The 13,493-nt window shown below is 37.7% G+C and overlaps 1 protein-coding gene across 7 annotated transcripts in view; it reads left to right on the plus strand.

The window, feature by feature from the left end:
• The window catches only part of MAP3K4 (mitogen-activated protein kinase kinase kinase 4), a 127,618-nt gene that overhangs the window by 99,005 nt on the left and 15,120 nt on the right, over window positions 1-13,493 (plus strand). For 4 of the 7 annotated variants that reach the window (XM_050786827.1, XM_050786833.1, XM_050786832.1 and 1 more), the window contains 9 exons: window positions 30-179; window positions 1,713-1,874; window positions 2,351-2,484; window positions 3,327-3,405; window positions 4,414-4,492; window positions 7,701-7,797; window positions 8,893-9,030; window positions 12,484-12,584; window positions 13,315-13,395. In XM_050786827.1, coding sequence (XP_050642784.1) covers window positions 30-179; window positions 1,713-1,874; window positions 2,351-2,484; window positions 3,327-3,405; window positions 4,414-4,492; window positions 7,701-7,797; window positions 8,893-9,030; window positions 12,484-12,584; window positions 13,315-13,395 — 1,021 coding nt within the window. The remainder of the gene's footprint in view (window positions 1-29; window positions 180-1,712; window positions 1,875-2,350; window positions 2,485-3,326; window positions 3,406-4,413; window positions 4,493-7,700; window positions 7,798-8,892; window positions 9,031-12,483; window positions 12,585-13,314; window positions 13,396-13,493) is intronic. The other 3 variants (XM_050786828.1, XM_050786829.1, XM_050786831.1) reach the window with 3 other exon arrangements.

The raw sequence follows: 13,493 nt of genomic DNA on the forward strand, positions 1-13,493 counted from the left end.
TTGTGTCCTGTGCTTGATTTTCCTCCCAGGTGGATAACCTTTTACTAGTTGTCATGCAGTCTGCCCATCTCACAATTCAGAGAAAAGCTTTCCAGCAGTCCATTGAGGGACTTATGACTCTGTGCCAGGAGCAGACATCCAGTCAGCCGGTCATCGCCAAAGCTTTGCAGCAGCTGAAGGTATCACGCTGTTCTCTACATTAGCTGAGATTTTTCCTTTTTGCTGAAATACTGTGGAAGAGTCAGTGTGTGGTAATGTGTGTAAGGTAATATCATCCAAGGAACTTGAGCTCTTAAATTGCCCACCACACACCTCTCTTCCCAATACATATTTTCTTACGTCTAAACTACAGATTCTGAGATTCCTGAAGCTGTAGAACTTTGTAATTGGAAAGGATAGAGAATTGAACTTTATGTGACTTACTCATGATGACTACATGACTGGCTAGTGGCAAAGTTGAAAATTTAGGAATATAGGTCTCTTCATTCCCAGTGTAAATTTCATTCTCCTTTCACAATCTCCAGTATTTACTAGAGGTATTCCATATCAGTAGTGTGTAATAGAAGATATATTGTTTTGTTTAATAAATCAACCAAACATAATAGAAAAAAGTTGCAGAGAAGCACAAAGGCCTTTCAAAGTTTATAACAAGCCACAGCCTGGCTGTCTTTTTCCATTATTTTCTGTTTTTGACACTTTCTATTTTGTATCCCATGTATCAGTCTTGATCTCATCCACACTTTTGCAGGTGATCAGTTACGTCTTCTCACTCGCATTAAGGCTTAACTTCTTGAAGAAGAAACACTCTCTGAAGTTACAAGTCATTTCATAAACATTTGTTTTTCTTCTGTCAGTCTGATTTGTCTAATTTATCTATAAACATTTATTAACTAAATATTTAGGTTATCTCTCTTTATAGATTGCTGGAAGAATATTTTGTAACCATAGTAAGGGGATTGCCTGATGGAGACCTTGTATGCACTCATGTGTAAGGGTAGAAAGGGAGACCATTTTGGAGCTATTGTGTTGACGACAGAGGTGACGAAAGCTCGAGCTAGGGCAGGGCTTCTCAGCCTCTTCAGTGTGGACATTTGGGCCGGTAATTCTTTGTTGTGGAGGTCCGTCCTGTGCATTCCAGGACGTTTAGCAACATTCCTGGCCTCTACTTACCATATCCCTGTAGATTCCACTTTTTCCTCCAAATTTTGACAGTCTAAAACTTCTCTGGACAACGTCTCCAGACGCTGAGGGGAGGGCGAAAAATCCACCCCAGAAGAGAACCCCTGGACTAGGAAGTAGCAGGGAAATGAGGACAGCCTGATTCGAGGACACTGTGGAGGTCGTCTAGAAGTACGTGGGCTTTTTCACTCTGTGGAATTGCACCCGTACTTATGGTTGAGCAACCGTCCAAGGGGAGAAAACAACAGGTGGTTGATGTATAAAAATATTGAAGATAAAAGCATCTATTCCAAGAGCAGATTACAACTAGACTGTATCATTTTAAATGCATTTTTTCTCTTCTATTTAAGAATGCCAAATAAAATGACATAATTTCTTCTATATTTGGTAATTCCTTTTGATAACTAAAAGTGGCTGAATTGTTTTGTAGTGGTTAATGTCTGTGATGATGATGAACGAAATCTTTCTTTAAAATGTGGTAAGTATTGTATGATTTGCTTCGTTTTGCATTAATCCTGGTTTGGACTCTTTAGAATGATGCATTAGAGCTATGCAACAGAATAAGCAATGCCATTGACCGCGTGGACCACATGTTCACATCAGAATTCGATGCTGAAGTTGATGAATCCGAATCTGTCACCTTGCAACAGTACTACCGAGAAGCAATGATTCAGGGGTACAATTTTGGATTTGAGGTAGGTTCAAAATAAGAGGAAACACACACTACAGTTTAGTAATTGCTTGATAACTTACAGAAAGTTTTAGGAACCTTTTACAGTAAATCTGATACTGTAATCACAGCGAAATCAAGAATACCATCTTATATCACTGCTGTATATCGGAGATGTTACTGTACTTTTAAACTGTTAGGTAGTTGTCCGACTTTTGTTTTGTGCCAACAGCCAACTACTTAACATTTTAAAACTTTAAAGAGATGTTTTATATCATGAAAGCACATTCTTAATTTAAACTCAGGAGTGAAACATTTATGAAACTGCATATTGAAACACTATACTTTCCATAATTCTTCATAATATTCAAAATATAGAAATTTTAATTGGATTTCACTTTTTGTTTTTAGAAAACATTTTAAACAGACATGACATTATAGTGGGTGGCATTATTTAATGATCATTTTCTTAATTTTGATATACCTGAAATCTTCTTACAGTATCATAAAGAAGTTGTTCGTTTGATGTCTGGGGAGTTTAGACAGAAGATAGGAGACAAATATATAAGCTTTGCCCGGAAGTGGATGAATTATGTCCTGACTAAATGTGAGAGTGGTAGAGGTACAAGACCCAGGTAATGACCAAGTAGGATGTTTCTGAAATATGTCATGTGGGGTTGGGAGTATTTGTTCATATATGTCCTATGGGATTTTTTTTGAGCAGAAGACACAGAAGGGAGCACCCTAAACTCTTTGGTGATCAGGTTTTGTTTTTTTTTTTTTTAATGGAAAAATATACAGAGAAAACTGCATAATTCTTGGGAAAAAATTTTTTTAAAAATTTGTTCCAAATTGGAGTTGTCTTTAAGGGAACTCATGTTCTCCTTTGACAAGTCTTCCTGATGACTAATGTTTTTTCCTCCCTCATGAAATTTATTCATTAAGAAACCGTTTTGGAATTTGCAGGGGTGAAATGGGTGAATCATCTGTGAGGCTCAATAGTAGCTCCACTAAAGTAAACATAGTTATTAAAGTGTCATGACTGTGTGAAAAATAGCTGAGTGTTCTGTAATTTGTAATGGAGGGGTAGTGTGGGGCACTTTTTAAAAGTCATTAAGCAATTTCTCTAAGTTAGAGAAAACACATTTGCTGTGCCTGAGACTCCAGTGGGAACTTTGTGTTACAAAACTCATAAATAATTGTTGAATTACAAATAAATAATTGTTGAATTACAGATGGCACCTATCATGTCTAAAATCCTCTTCCATGCTTCCTATTGGTTTCAAAACAAAATTAAATTTTAAAAAATTAGGTCACACTGTAAACTTACTGAACCCAGGCCAAAAAAAAAAAAAAAAAAAAGGTGTTTTGTCATAAATAGTAATTATAATTATGTTACTTTTCAGTATTGTACAGTCTAAAACTGCTACAGCATTTTCTTGGTTGTTTGTGATTGCCGAACTTTTTCATGTACCAGGTGGGCGACTCAAGGATTTGATTTTCTACAAGCAATTGAACCTGCCTTTATTTCAGCTTTACCAGAAGATGACTTCTTGGTATGGAATATTCTACAGTTTTTTTCATTATAAAATAAGCCAGTCACTCTTCATTTTCTGGTTGAGTATGTTTTATATGTAATAATCGTTCTTTTTTTTTTTTTTTTGAGACAGAGTCTCGCTGTGTCACCCAGGCTGGAGTGTAGTGGCCGGATCTCGGCTCACTGCAAGCTCCGCCTCCCGGGTTCATGCCATTCTCCTGCCTCAGTCTCCCGAGTTGCTGGGACTACAGGCACCCGCCACCTCGCCCGGCTAGTTTTTTTTTTTTTTTTTTTAGTAGAGACGGGGTTTCACCGTGTTAGCCAGGGTGGTCTCGATCTGCTGACCTCGTGATCCGCCCGTCTCGGCCTCCCAAAGTGCTGAGATTACAGGCTTGAGCCACCGCGCCCGGCTGAGGTTCTTAAATATTTTTCATGTAATGATAATGCTGAGAAATTTAAAGTACTCCTCATAGCAGAGTAAGATATTTTTTTCCTTTTGTAACATTAGTGTTCAACTAAATCAATGTCTAGTTTGTAAACCCTGGCCCTTCTAACATATTTGGTAGTTTTATATTTTTACTGCTATCATAGCTGCTGCTTTGGGGCAGAACAAAAATTAGCTCTTTTACCTCAGCGTGCATCATTTGAGAGCATCTCGCTCATGTTAAATATTATCACTGTTAGTCTGATAAATGTCATCAGATTAGCATGATGTTGCTCCAAGTGTGAATTCATTTATTTTATTCTCCTAGTAGTAGAGACGATTACATGAGACGTCCTTTGCTTGTACACATTATTGTGTTATGGGAAGTTGACAGCTAATTTGCTTTTACTTACAAAAATGAAATACACTATATTATTTTAAATTACATACAATTTGTGTTTATACCTATTTTCTTTTAAGCTAACTGAAAATAGTTTGGGTAGCATGTTTTTAAAAATACACTGAAAATTAATTTGTGCTACTTCCATAATTAAGAAAGCATGGCTGTTTTCTCTACTTTTCCCAATTTCTTTTGGTTTCTAGAGTTTACAAGCCTTGATGAATGAATGCATTGGCCATGTCATAGGAAAACCACACAGTCCTGTTACAGGTTTGTACCTTGGTAAGACAGCCGTTACAGCATTTCTTCTGGAACACAATGATTTGAGTGGACAAATCCTCTTGTAATTGCAGTCGTTTAAAATGGTATAAGAGGTGTTTTAACAATATTCAGGAAAACGACAATGAGAGGGACAGAAATGAGGTGTGTAGACAGATAACTCCACAGCAATCTTTCTAAATCCGACAGGAAGATTAAAACGTCAGCCATAAGCTATTCCATGCTAGCCAGCAGTATTCAATTATACATTTTTCTCTATGCCAATATACCATTCTTTTTTCCCCCTTACCATCTTTTCTGATGGGGAGGAAAGACTGGAGGAGGGTGTTGTCTGCCAAGCAGGAGAAACCGCCCCTGCTGCGGGTGGCTGCAGATCACTTCCCTGTCCCTCCTTCCTCACCTTTGAGGACAGCAGTGTCCATTTCTCCACAGCTGTCCCAAGTACCCACCTTCCCACCAGCTGTAGTAAATTCTGATTTGGTTTTACTTTTTAAAAAATCAAGTTAAGGTATGCTGCTATATATATTACTTTAATTACAATATTTGATTACAGTTTATGTACAATTTTATAGTCACATTGAATGATTAACACTTTTACAGTATACATTGGAATGTTGAAAACAAAATAAATGTCAAAAAAAAGCTATGTTTTGTGCCATTCTTGAGATAGTTTGTAAATAAAACAAAACTGTATTTATAATAATAAACACCCAAAAATGAAAACTTAGAAATTTTATGCAATTTCAGTTACACAAAATATAATTCATAAATGGTAAATTTATTGAACATCAACTATATTTCATATAGTGTACTTGCTAGCTACAGAAAATTAGTAGAATGGGTTTTAATTGTTGGTTTTTTAATCTTCAGTTTATACCTCTTTTTCTCCCAAGGTTGTTGTGAAAATGAAAGTTATCGTTTGTAAGACTATTTGAGCATTTTATAAAAAGCATGCTATTGTCTTATCAGGCTTTTGCCTAAGCATATTATGAGTAATTTTGATTTTCTGATCTCTTAAGACATTCATGTTTCTCTAAGAACACATGATTGATAATTCAGTAAGAATTACTTAAAAAATACTTTATTACATAAGGAATCATTTTCATTGTGGAAAAATTACAACATACAAAAAGTATCTAGAAAAATATGGAAGATGTACATTTAGAAAATTTATCAATGTAGAAAAAAGATTACAAAAGATAAAAGAAAAATGACTCATACTTCCTTAATCCAAAGGTAGTCCCGGGTAACATCTGAGTCGCTCATCTTTCAATATGCCTGCCACTCCACCCTGCAGTGGGACAGTTCATTAATAGTACTCTCTGGAGACTCACATGGTCCTCTGTCCTCTCAGCCACTGTGGGTTAGTGGAACGAACTGTGCGGGCCTGGACAGCAATTGACCTGGGGCTGCTCATTTAATGTCATTGAGCCCCCCTTTTTAATGAGTGAACTGGATGCTAATGAGGATTAAATAAGTAATAACATTGTATAAATTCTAGTGTTCCATACACAACAGGGGTCATCATTTGGTTTTGTGTTGTTTTCTTACAAAAGAAATGAATGAAAATGAGAGCACATCAACTGTCATTTTGTTACTGTTGCTTACTTTCTTCCTTTCCCTCTGTTGTAAGCGCGTAACAAATAACAACCTGGTATGTAAGCTTCCATATTTTCTGCAGATTCATATAATCACACAAATACATTTTACCTGTACCTTTCTCTGCGACCAGTTCATCACACAGTCATTTATAGGGTGGTTCGTTTACAATTGTAGAAATGTCTGTGTGTCAACAGGTATCGATCTCACTGGTTCTTTTTATTGGCCACACTGTGGCCGTTCATGAATGTACTGTAATTCTTTCTACCATTTTTTTTATGGGCTTTTTTTGTTTTGGCCATGAAAAGCATCTCTATAATCAGTGTTTACCAGTAGTGAAATGTGAACATCCATTTTGTTTATTAGCCATTTGAATTTTCTTTCCAATGAAGTGGAAAGTTTTGCAGTGTTACATATACCTACTATTAAAATAATTGTTTTGTTTCATGCAAAACATATATGTGCACATGGTTTTTTAAACAGAATGTCTATTTGTAGGAAAATTTTTACTAATTTTTGACTAGTTCCCAGTATCTTTGCTTAATTACTCACCAAATCGTTTTTTTTTTTCTTTTAACCTTTGTTACTATTGAATTTCTTCCATTTGCCATTGTAATAGCTAGGATAATGAATCAGAGATACAAATTGCCTGACCTTTTTTTGTTAGCAGTCCCTTTAAAGTTTTGATTTGTAAGTTCTGCAAGGGAACTTCATATCTCTCCATTTTAACTATTTCTGTCTCTCTTGTTTCACCTTATTAATAGGAAACAAAATCATGAAGAAACAGGATTTCCATTTAGGATAAAACTTATTTGGGGTAAAACATATATAGACTGAAAGTATTAACATGAAGAGAAAATACGACATTAAAAAAATACTAAGGAGGGTTAAAACAGATTGTTAAAAGTCAAGAAGAGAAAAAGCATGTTACGGAGAGTAGGCAAAATATAACACATGTCCATTAATATTGACATCTAGTTATTGGGAAAGTGGAATTGTCAGCATATTTGTAATCACTAGATAAGATCTCTAATTTTAAATTTTATCTAGTTTTAAATTTTTATTTTAAATTTTATTCATATTTATCTATTACCAGAATATGTAAAAGAAAAAGAGAAGAAAACATGCTCTTGAAAAAAATAATAACTAGTAACTCAGTTAAATCTACCTGATCTGGTTTAGAGGAACTGAGTTAAACTCCATGTACTCAGGAAAATGACAGCGACCTCAAAGGCAGGATCTCTCGAAATGTTGCCAGTGGCCACAATCTTTTTAACGGGTAGATAACATAAGAACTCCTTTTTATTAGGAGTATCTCTAAAATGAGTTATATCATTTGTTTAGCTTACATTGTGTATGTTTTACTCCAGGATTTTTAAAATGTTTTTTGATGGAGAAAACTGTAAATATATAATAGGGCTTTACTGACTTTTAAAAAGTGACATTTTCCATAATATTTGTATATGTAGTATTATTTTTTACTTATATAAATGGACTCACCTTGGTCATTGGCCAAAATGAGTGACATTCCATTTTCCATTTGACTGTTTGGTTTGATGATTTTCTGTGGACCATATTAACAAGTTGCATTTGTTGCCATTTTTGCTGGCAGCCATTCATCGGAACAGCCCCCGTCCTATGAAGGTACCTCGATGCCATAGTGACCCTCCTAACCCACACCTCATTATCCCCACTCCAGAGGGATTCAGGTATTTGGTGCTTGTCTAGTCATTTGCTTTACAGAGTGCTCTCCAATATGCATGCTGATACTTTTGAAACTACTAGATGCTTGCTCTGAGAGCTAAATACCTTTGCCGCGTTGTTCGTACATTTGTAAAAGCTCTTTCTTGCATTATCTTGAAGCCTTTAGTCGCAAAAGAAAAAGACATGCAAATTTAAAACAGACCTGTACCTTTCAAGATAACTTCATTTCTCAGCTTATTTATAACCTCAAGCTACTAAATGCTTTCAGGCTTTGGAGTCATTTTTCCCTTTCCTGCCTTCGAAAAATAATCTTCAGAAAACAAATTTGAATGTGGATAGTGTAGTCAACATTTGAAAACAATACTAAATACCACTAAAAGTGGAGAAAAACTGGAATGACCTTTCCAGATTCAATTTTTATCTGCATATGTAATTACAAAGCAACGTAAACACTAAGTGAATTCAGAAACGATAGTACATTCACGATAACTGCCTTGAATGTGGTGGCATTTCTGCATCTTGAGATAGTGAGCACCTTCTCTCGCTGTATAATCACTTTTTAAAAGTGTAATTTTATTTAACAATATTTGCTAGATAAGGACCACAGTTATTTTTTTTTTTAAAGCTTTGTGGGGACCGGGGTGCAGTGACTCACGCCTGTAATTCCAGCACTTTAGGAGGCCGAGGCGGGAGGATCTCTTGAGCACAGGAGTTGGAGAACAGCCTGGGCAATGTAGCAAAACATCGTCTCTACAGAAAATACAACAAAGCTAATAGCTGGGTGTAATGGCCGTTGCCTGTAGTCCCAGCTACTCGGGAGGATCACTTGAGCCCAGGAGGTCAAGGCTGCAGTGAGCTATGATTGCGCCACTGCACTCCAGTCTGGGCAACAGAGTGCGATGCTGTCTCAAAAAAAAGAAAAGCTTTGAAGTTAGGTTTTTTCTTTTTTACACCTAGACTGAAATCTCAAAGAACAATTTGCATTTTATATTTTTAAACATATTTCACCCCCTTGCCATAATTTATTTTTAATTGAAAAAGATTTTCAAGTCCATTCCCTCTTCTCACATGTGTTCCTGAAGCTTTTCTTCTTGTCTTAGCACTCGGAGCGTGCCTTCCGACGCGCGGAGCCACGGCAGCCCTGCTGCTGCTGCTGCTGCTGTTGCTGCCAGTCGGCCCAGCCCCTCTGGTGGCGACTCTGCGCTGCCCAAATCCATCAGCAGTGCCCATGATACCAGGTAGTCTCACCCCACCAGCGTCCCGTACCCTCACCACCCCTCACATGTGCTTGCACAGTGACCATAGCGTTAGGGTGTGTGCCGGCTGTGGTTGGGCGTCTTTGCTGTGGTGTATGAGTGATGCTGTAGGGCCTTCTGCAGGTTGTCACGGCCCGAAGGCTCTGGCATCGACCAGCACGAATAGATACTTGTCTGATGTCAGTATTTCTTTGGAGCTGATATTAGCCAAAATGTCCAAAGACTTTGCAAAGAATAACTTGATGGAGTATCATAGGAAAGGACTGGTCCACAGCAGAAGGGGACACGAGCATTTTGCCTCATGGAGCCTGGAGTCACGAGGTGGTTAAAAGATGACATCTAGTTAATGATCTGAGGTGGTAACATTTTATTTTTTGGGGAAGATCAGTTTTCTAACCAAATGTTTATTTTAAATAATTGTTGATTAGAAGTAGTTTATAGAAGTAGAAAAATGAGTTCATGGGGTTTGTATGTCATATGGACAATAGATCAGTACTTGAGAGAACTCTCAGACAACTTGGCAAGCCCCAGAACAGTTAAGGCTCGCATTGTCTTTTGTATTAGTAAGGAGGGTCTTGTAGGTTTTCCCATTCTAGTTGTATTTTGGCAGAGGATTTCATCATGTTCTCCTATCCTAAGTGGAGGAAGAGCTGTTGTTCTCTCTAAATTTCACCCCTATACCTAAGTAGGAGGAATGCTGTCAGTATTCCCATCTTCCAATGCGAGTCAAACCAAACTATTTAGGTTGGGGGTATCTGATCTTACAAGATCAACTTGTGATAGAACCCAGGGCTGTGTGTTCAGCTCCGAGGAGAAAATAGTAGAGTTATCAGGAAGATGATGCCTGGCTTCAGATTTTAAAATAGACTAAAATGTTTTTACACTTACTTTAATAACAGTCTAAAATTTCTACAAATATTTGCAGTCTTTTCACTCATTAATTAATACTTCTAAATTTTAGTGAGACATGTCTATAACCTAAAAAAATGTCAAAGTATTTTACTGCTTAAGCAGTCAACTAAAAAAATTAACAAATTGAACAAATTCCCATTTAGCTTCCTAATTTTTATGTTTAGAGCTTTTCATGGCTAATATCTTCATATATGCTTTTGTATCCCTGTGAGGGCTGCCAAAACTGTCTTCTTTATTCATGCAGTACAGACTGAAGTGCTTTGGTCTAAAACACAGTCATAATTGAGGAGGGCGTTGGCCACCTGTGGCTCCTGCCTCCCACACCTGCTGTGTCCACGTTCACATGAAACTGCTCCCGAACTGGACAATGGGGAGTGACCTCCCTCTTTTTAAAGGTTGATGCGCTGTGTTTTAAGGCATTTGTAAGTTGGTAGTGTGGCACATTACGTGTATTTTAGTATAAGAGTTAAATACTACAGTTGGCCTTTTCATGGAGTTTAGTCTTTGCATAAGCAGTTTTTCAGCATTTCATCTTAATACTTATCAGTAGCATTTCATAAGTATTCATCTTAAGTTTGTACATACTTAGACAATCTTTGATGTTTAGAAATTTTAATGGTATCATAGTGTGCTATCTTGAAGGACATTTTTTTACACAAGATTCCCGTTCACTTTACTTTATGACCCTGTGTGTGTGTGTGTGTGAGACAGGAGGTAGAGAAGAGCACAGCCACATGAGGAGGTGTGGGTGGTCCTCAGACTGCCTGCTGCATTCAAGCCCTGCGTAAGCCTCAGTGCCTTCACAGTGAGCCTGGTTCGTGGGCCCATGAGTCACTGGTGGATTCGGCTCACTGCTCCCGAGGCAAACTTCACAGACCCGAGGTCTTGTTTCTCAGCACAGCTGTGGGTTTGTGAATGTGCCACGGGGAGGCAGAATGAACCAGTGTGTGCATCCCTGCCACAGCCATGGGGTGTAGCCCTCACCTGTCTTACAGATACATCAATCAAAGTTCAACTTCGCTTGACCCTAGAGGTTTCGATAACTATTTTCAATTAATTTTACTTGACCTAGGAAATACCTCTTCTGGGCTTACCTTACCATTGTTTGTACGAACACTTTGCAGTGGTGCTGTTGCTGAGGCTTGCTCCTGCTGGCTCTCAAGAGCTGATGGCAAATGTTTGAGAAATTTTGCAAGTTGTTATACCACAGAAATTGGCAAACTCTACAACCCACCTCCCCATCCCTCACATCCCCCTCCAGAACTAGTTGTTCAACATTCCCCAATATGCCACTTCATGAGTATATGTTCTTGCCTTTTACCCATGCAAAAATCTCTTAAGGACATGGAATTGGCCAGTCTCACCTGTGGGAAATCAGGAAAATTAGAGGTGTTAGTGACTTCTTGGTCTCACCAGTGGTCTTTAGTGCTGCTTAGGAGTGGAATAGGCTTCCTCACTTCAATACCAGTGGTTTTCCCATCAGATAGTGCTGAATTTTTGATGAACTGTATGGTAGTAGAAGTGTCCCCGTCACTTCAGACTTAACAAGTACTATACTAGATTTGAGGGCTTAGGGAAATACCAGAAAAATGCGTATTTTATAATTTGTAAATGTCTGTGCAATACATCATGTTGCCTTCAACCTATCAGTGTATAATAAGAGCATAAATGCTACCATACTTCATTCTGTCGTTCACTTAAAAATATACACTAAATGACTTTAATAAACTAATGCCAAATTTATTTGAGGTTCTTTGATTATTCAAATTACAATTTTAACACATTCCCTATTTAGTTTTAGTTTTTACTCTTTATGGGTTCATTCTGGTTGCTGAACATTTCACTTTATTCTGGAAAAGCACCTCATTAACTTTGTTCTTTAATATATTAAGCTTCCTGCTCTTTTGCACTTTTGCTTGGCTACTGCTTGAGAAACCTTTAGGTATTCCCTTCCATTTTCTTATTAAGAGACTTGGAATCTTTTGGACCATGGAATGATTTTAGTACTTTAAACGTAATTAAGACATAAATATAATTTGATGGTAACCTTAAAGATCAGCAAGATTTGGTTAATACGGTTTTATTCACCCTGGGCTTGAGTTATGGAGCTTTTCACACGTCAGTAACACTTCAGTAGTGTCGTGTTTTTATTTCTGTTGTTAATGTAAGACAAGGTTTTATGCAGGCAGGTGTTCTCAGGCTCGGGTGTTGGCTATGGAGAGATGAAAATAGAGCCCTCCTTCCAGACTCTAGAGCTCTAACAGACTCCAAAGGAGGGTCTCCACAGCAGCGCTGTTCGCTTATGGTGAAAATTCTGGTGGGTCTGTCCTGTGCGTTTTCCGCTGCCCACTAGATGCCAGTAGCACCTTCCCAGAAGTGTCTAAGACATTGCTGGAGACAGAATTGTTCCTGGCAGGCAGAGTTGCCCCCAGTTGAGAATTAGTTCCTCTAGAAAAATCTCACAGATCTTTCATTTTAAGTTCTATTGAATTGATGGCTCAATTGTTAAAAATATTAAAACAGGGGTTCCAGCGTCCCTGAAAATGATCGATTGGCTTCCATAGCTGCTGAATTGCAGTTTAGGTCCCTGAGTCGTCACTCAAGCCCCACGGAGGAACGAGACGGTGAGTGTTTTAAGGTGGTGGCTGCATTCACAACCAACCTAATTACAACCAGCCTAATCATTTGTCCCAGTTCACCAGTTTCTGTCGTTAATGCCTTTATGAGAATCCCTTGAAGATTCCTTTTTTTGGTCCTTTCTAAAGGAATGAAGGGTAGGAAGCAGCAGAGCTTTCTGAGAAGACTTACTGCTGAGCACATTGGCCTTTTAATACAGAAGCCTTTTTAGCTCTGTTAGCATTTTATAGGTCTACTTTTGTTGCTTTAAAAATACTATTCTAGATATTTTAACTGTTGAATACTTTTATTCATTTAAAAAATACAGAAGTGACGCTGTGTTGGTTGATCATATGTAGAAATTTCATTTATAATGCAGCCCTCAGAAACCTTTGCTCAGGAACCCCATTGCTGCTTCCATTGGAGCAGGGCTGGGGCTCCTGAAGCTGACATCTTAAACGAGGTCCCCAAGGAGTCCACTTTTTACACAGTATTCTGTTGACTGTTACTAGTGAAAAGATGAGTGTAGTTAAAATCCTGTAACCCCATTAAGTTCTTAGTTGGCGCAATTTTTAGAATTGATTGCAAAGATAGTTTCTCACACCCACATCAAACACACTAAAGATCAATAAACAGAAAGGACAGGTTGCTTTTAACCATTACCCTTCCTTTCAGTTGTTCTCAAATAAGCGTATTTATTTCATACATCTTAATTTGTATAAAAATAACTTCCTGCAGAACCAGCATATCCAAGAGGAGATTCAAGTGGGTCCACCAGAAGAAGTTGGGAACTTCGGACACTAATCAGCCAGAGTAAAGGTGAGAGGAGTGTTGAAGTTAAACAAACAAACAAACAAAAAAAAATGGTTACACATAAGGGGAGCAGTTTCAGGTAGAACTTGATTTAGCTTCTGAAT

The sequence above is a fragment of the Macaca thibetana genome, chromosome 4 (genome assembly GCF_024542745.1).
Source record: "Macaca thibetana thibetana isolate TM-01 chromosome 4, ASM2454274v1, whole genome shotgun sequence".
In the NCBI taxonomy this organism is placed as follows: domain Eukaryota; kingdom Metazoa; phylum Chordata; class Mammalia; order Primates; family Cercopithecidae; genus Macaca; species Macaca thibetana.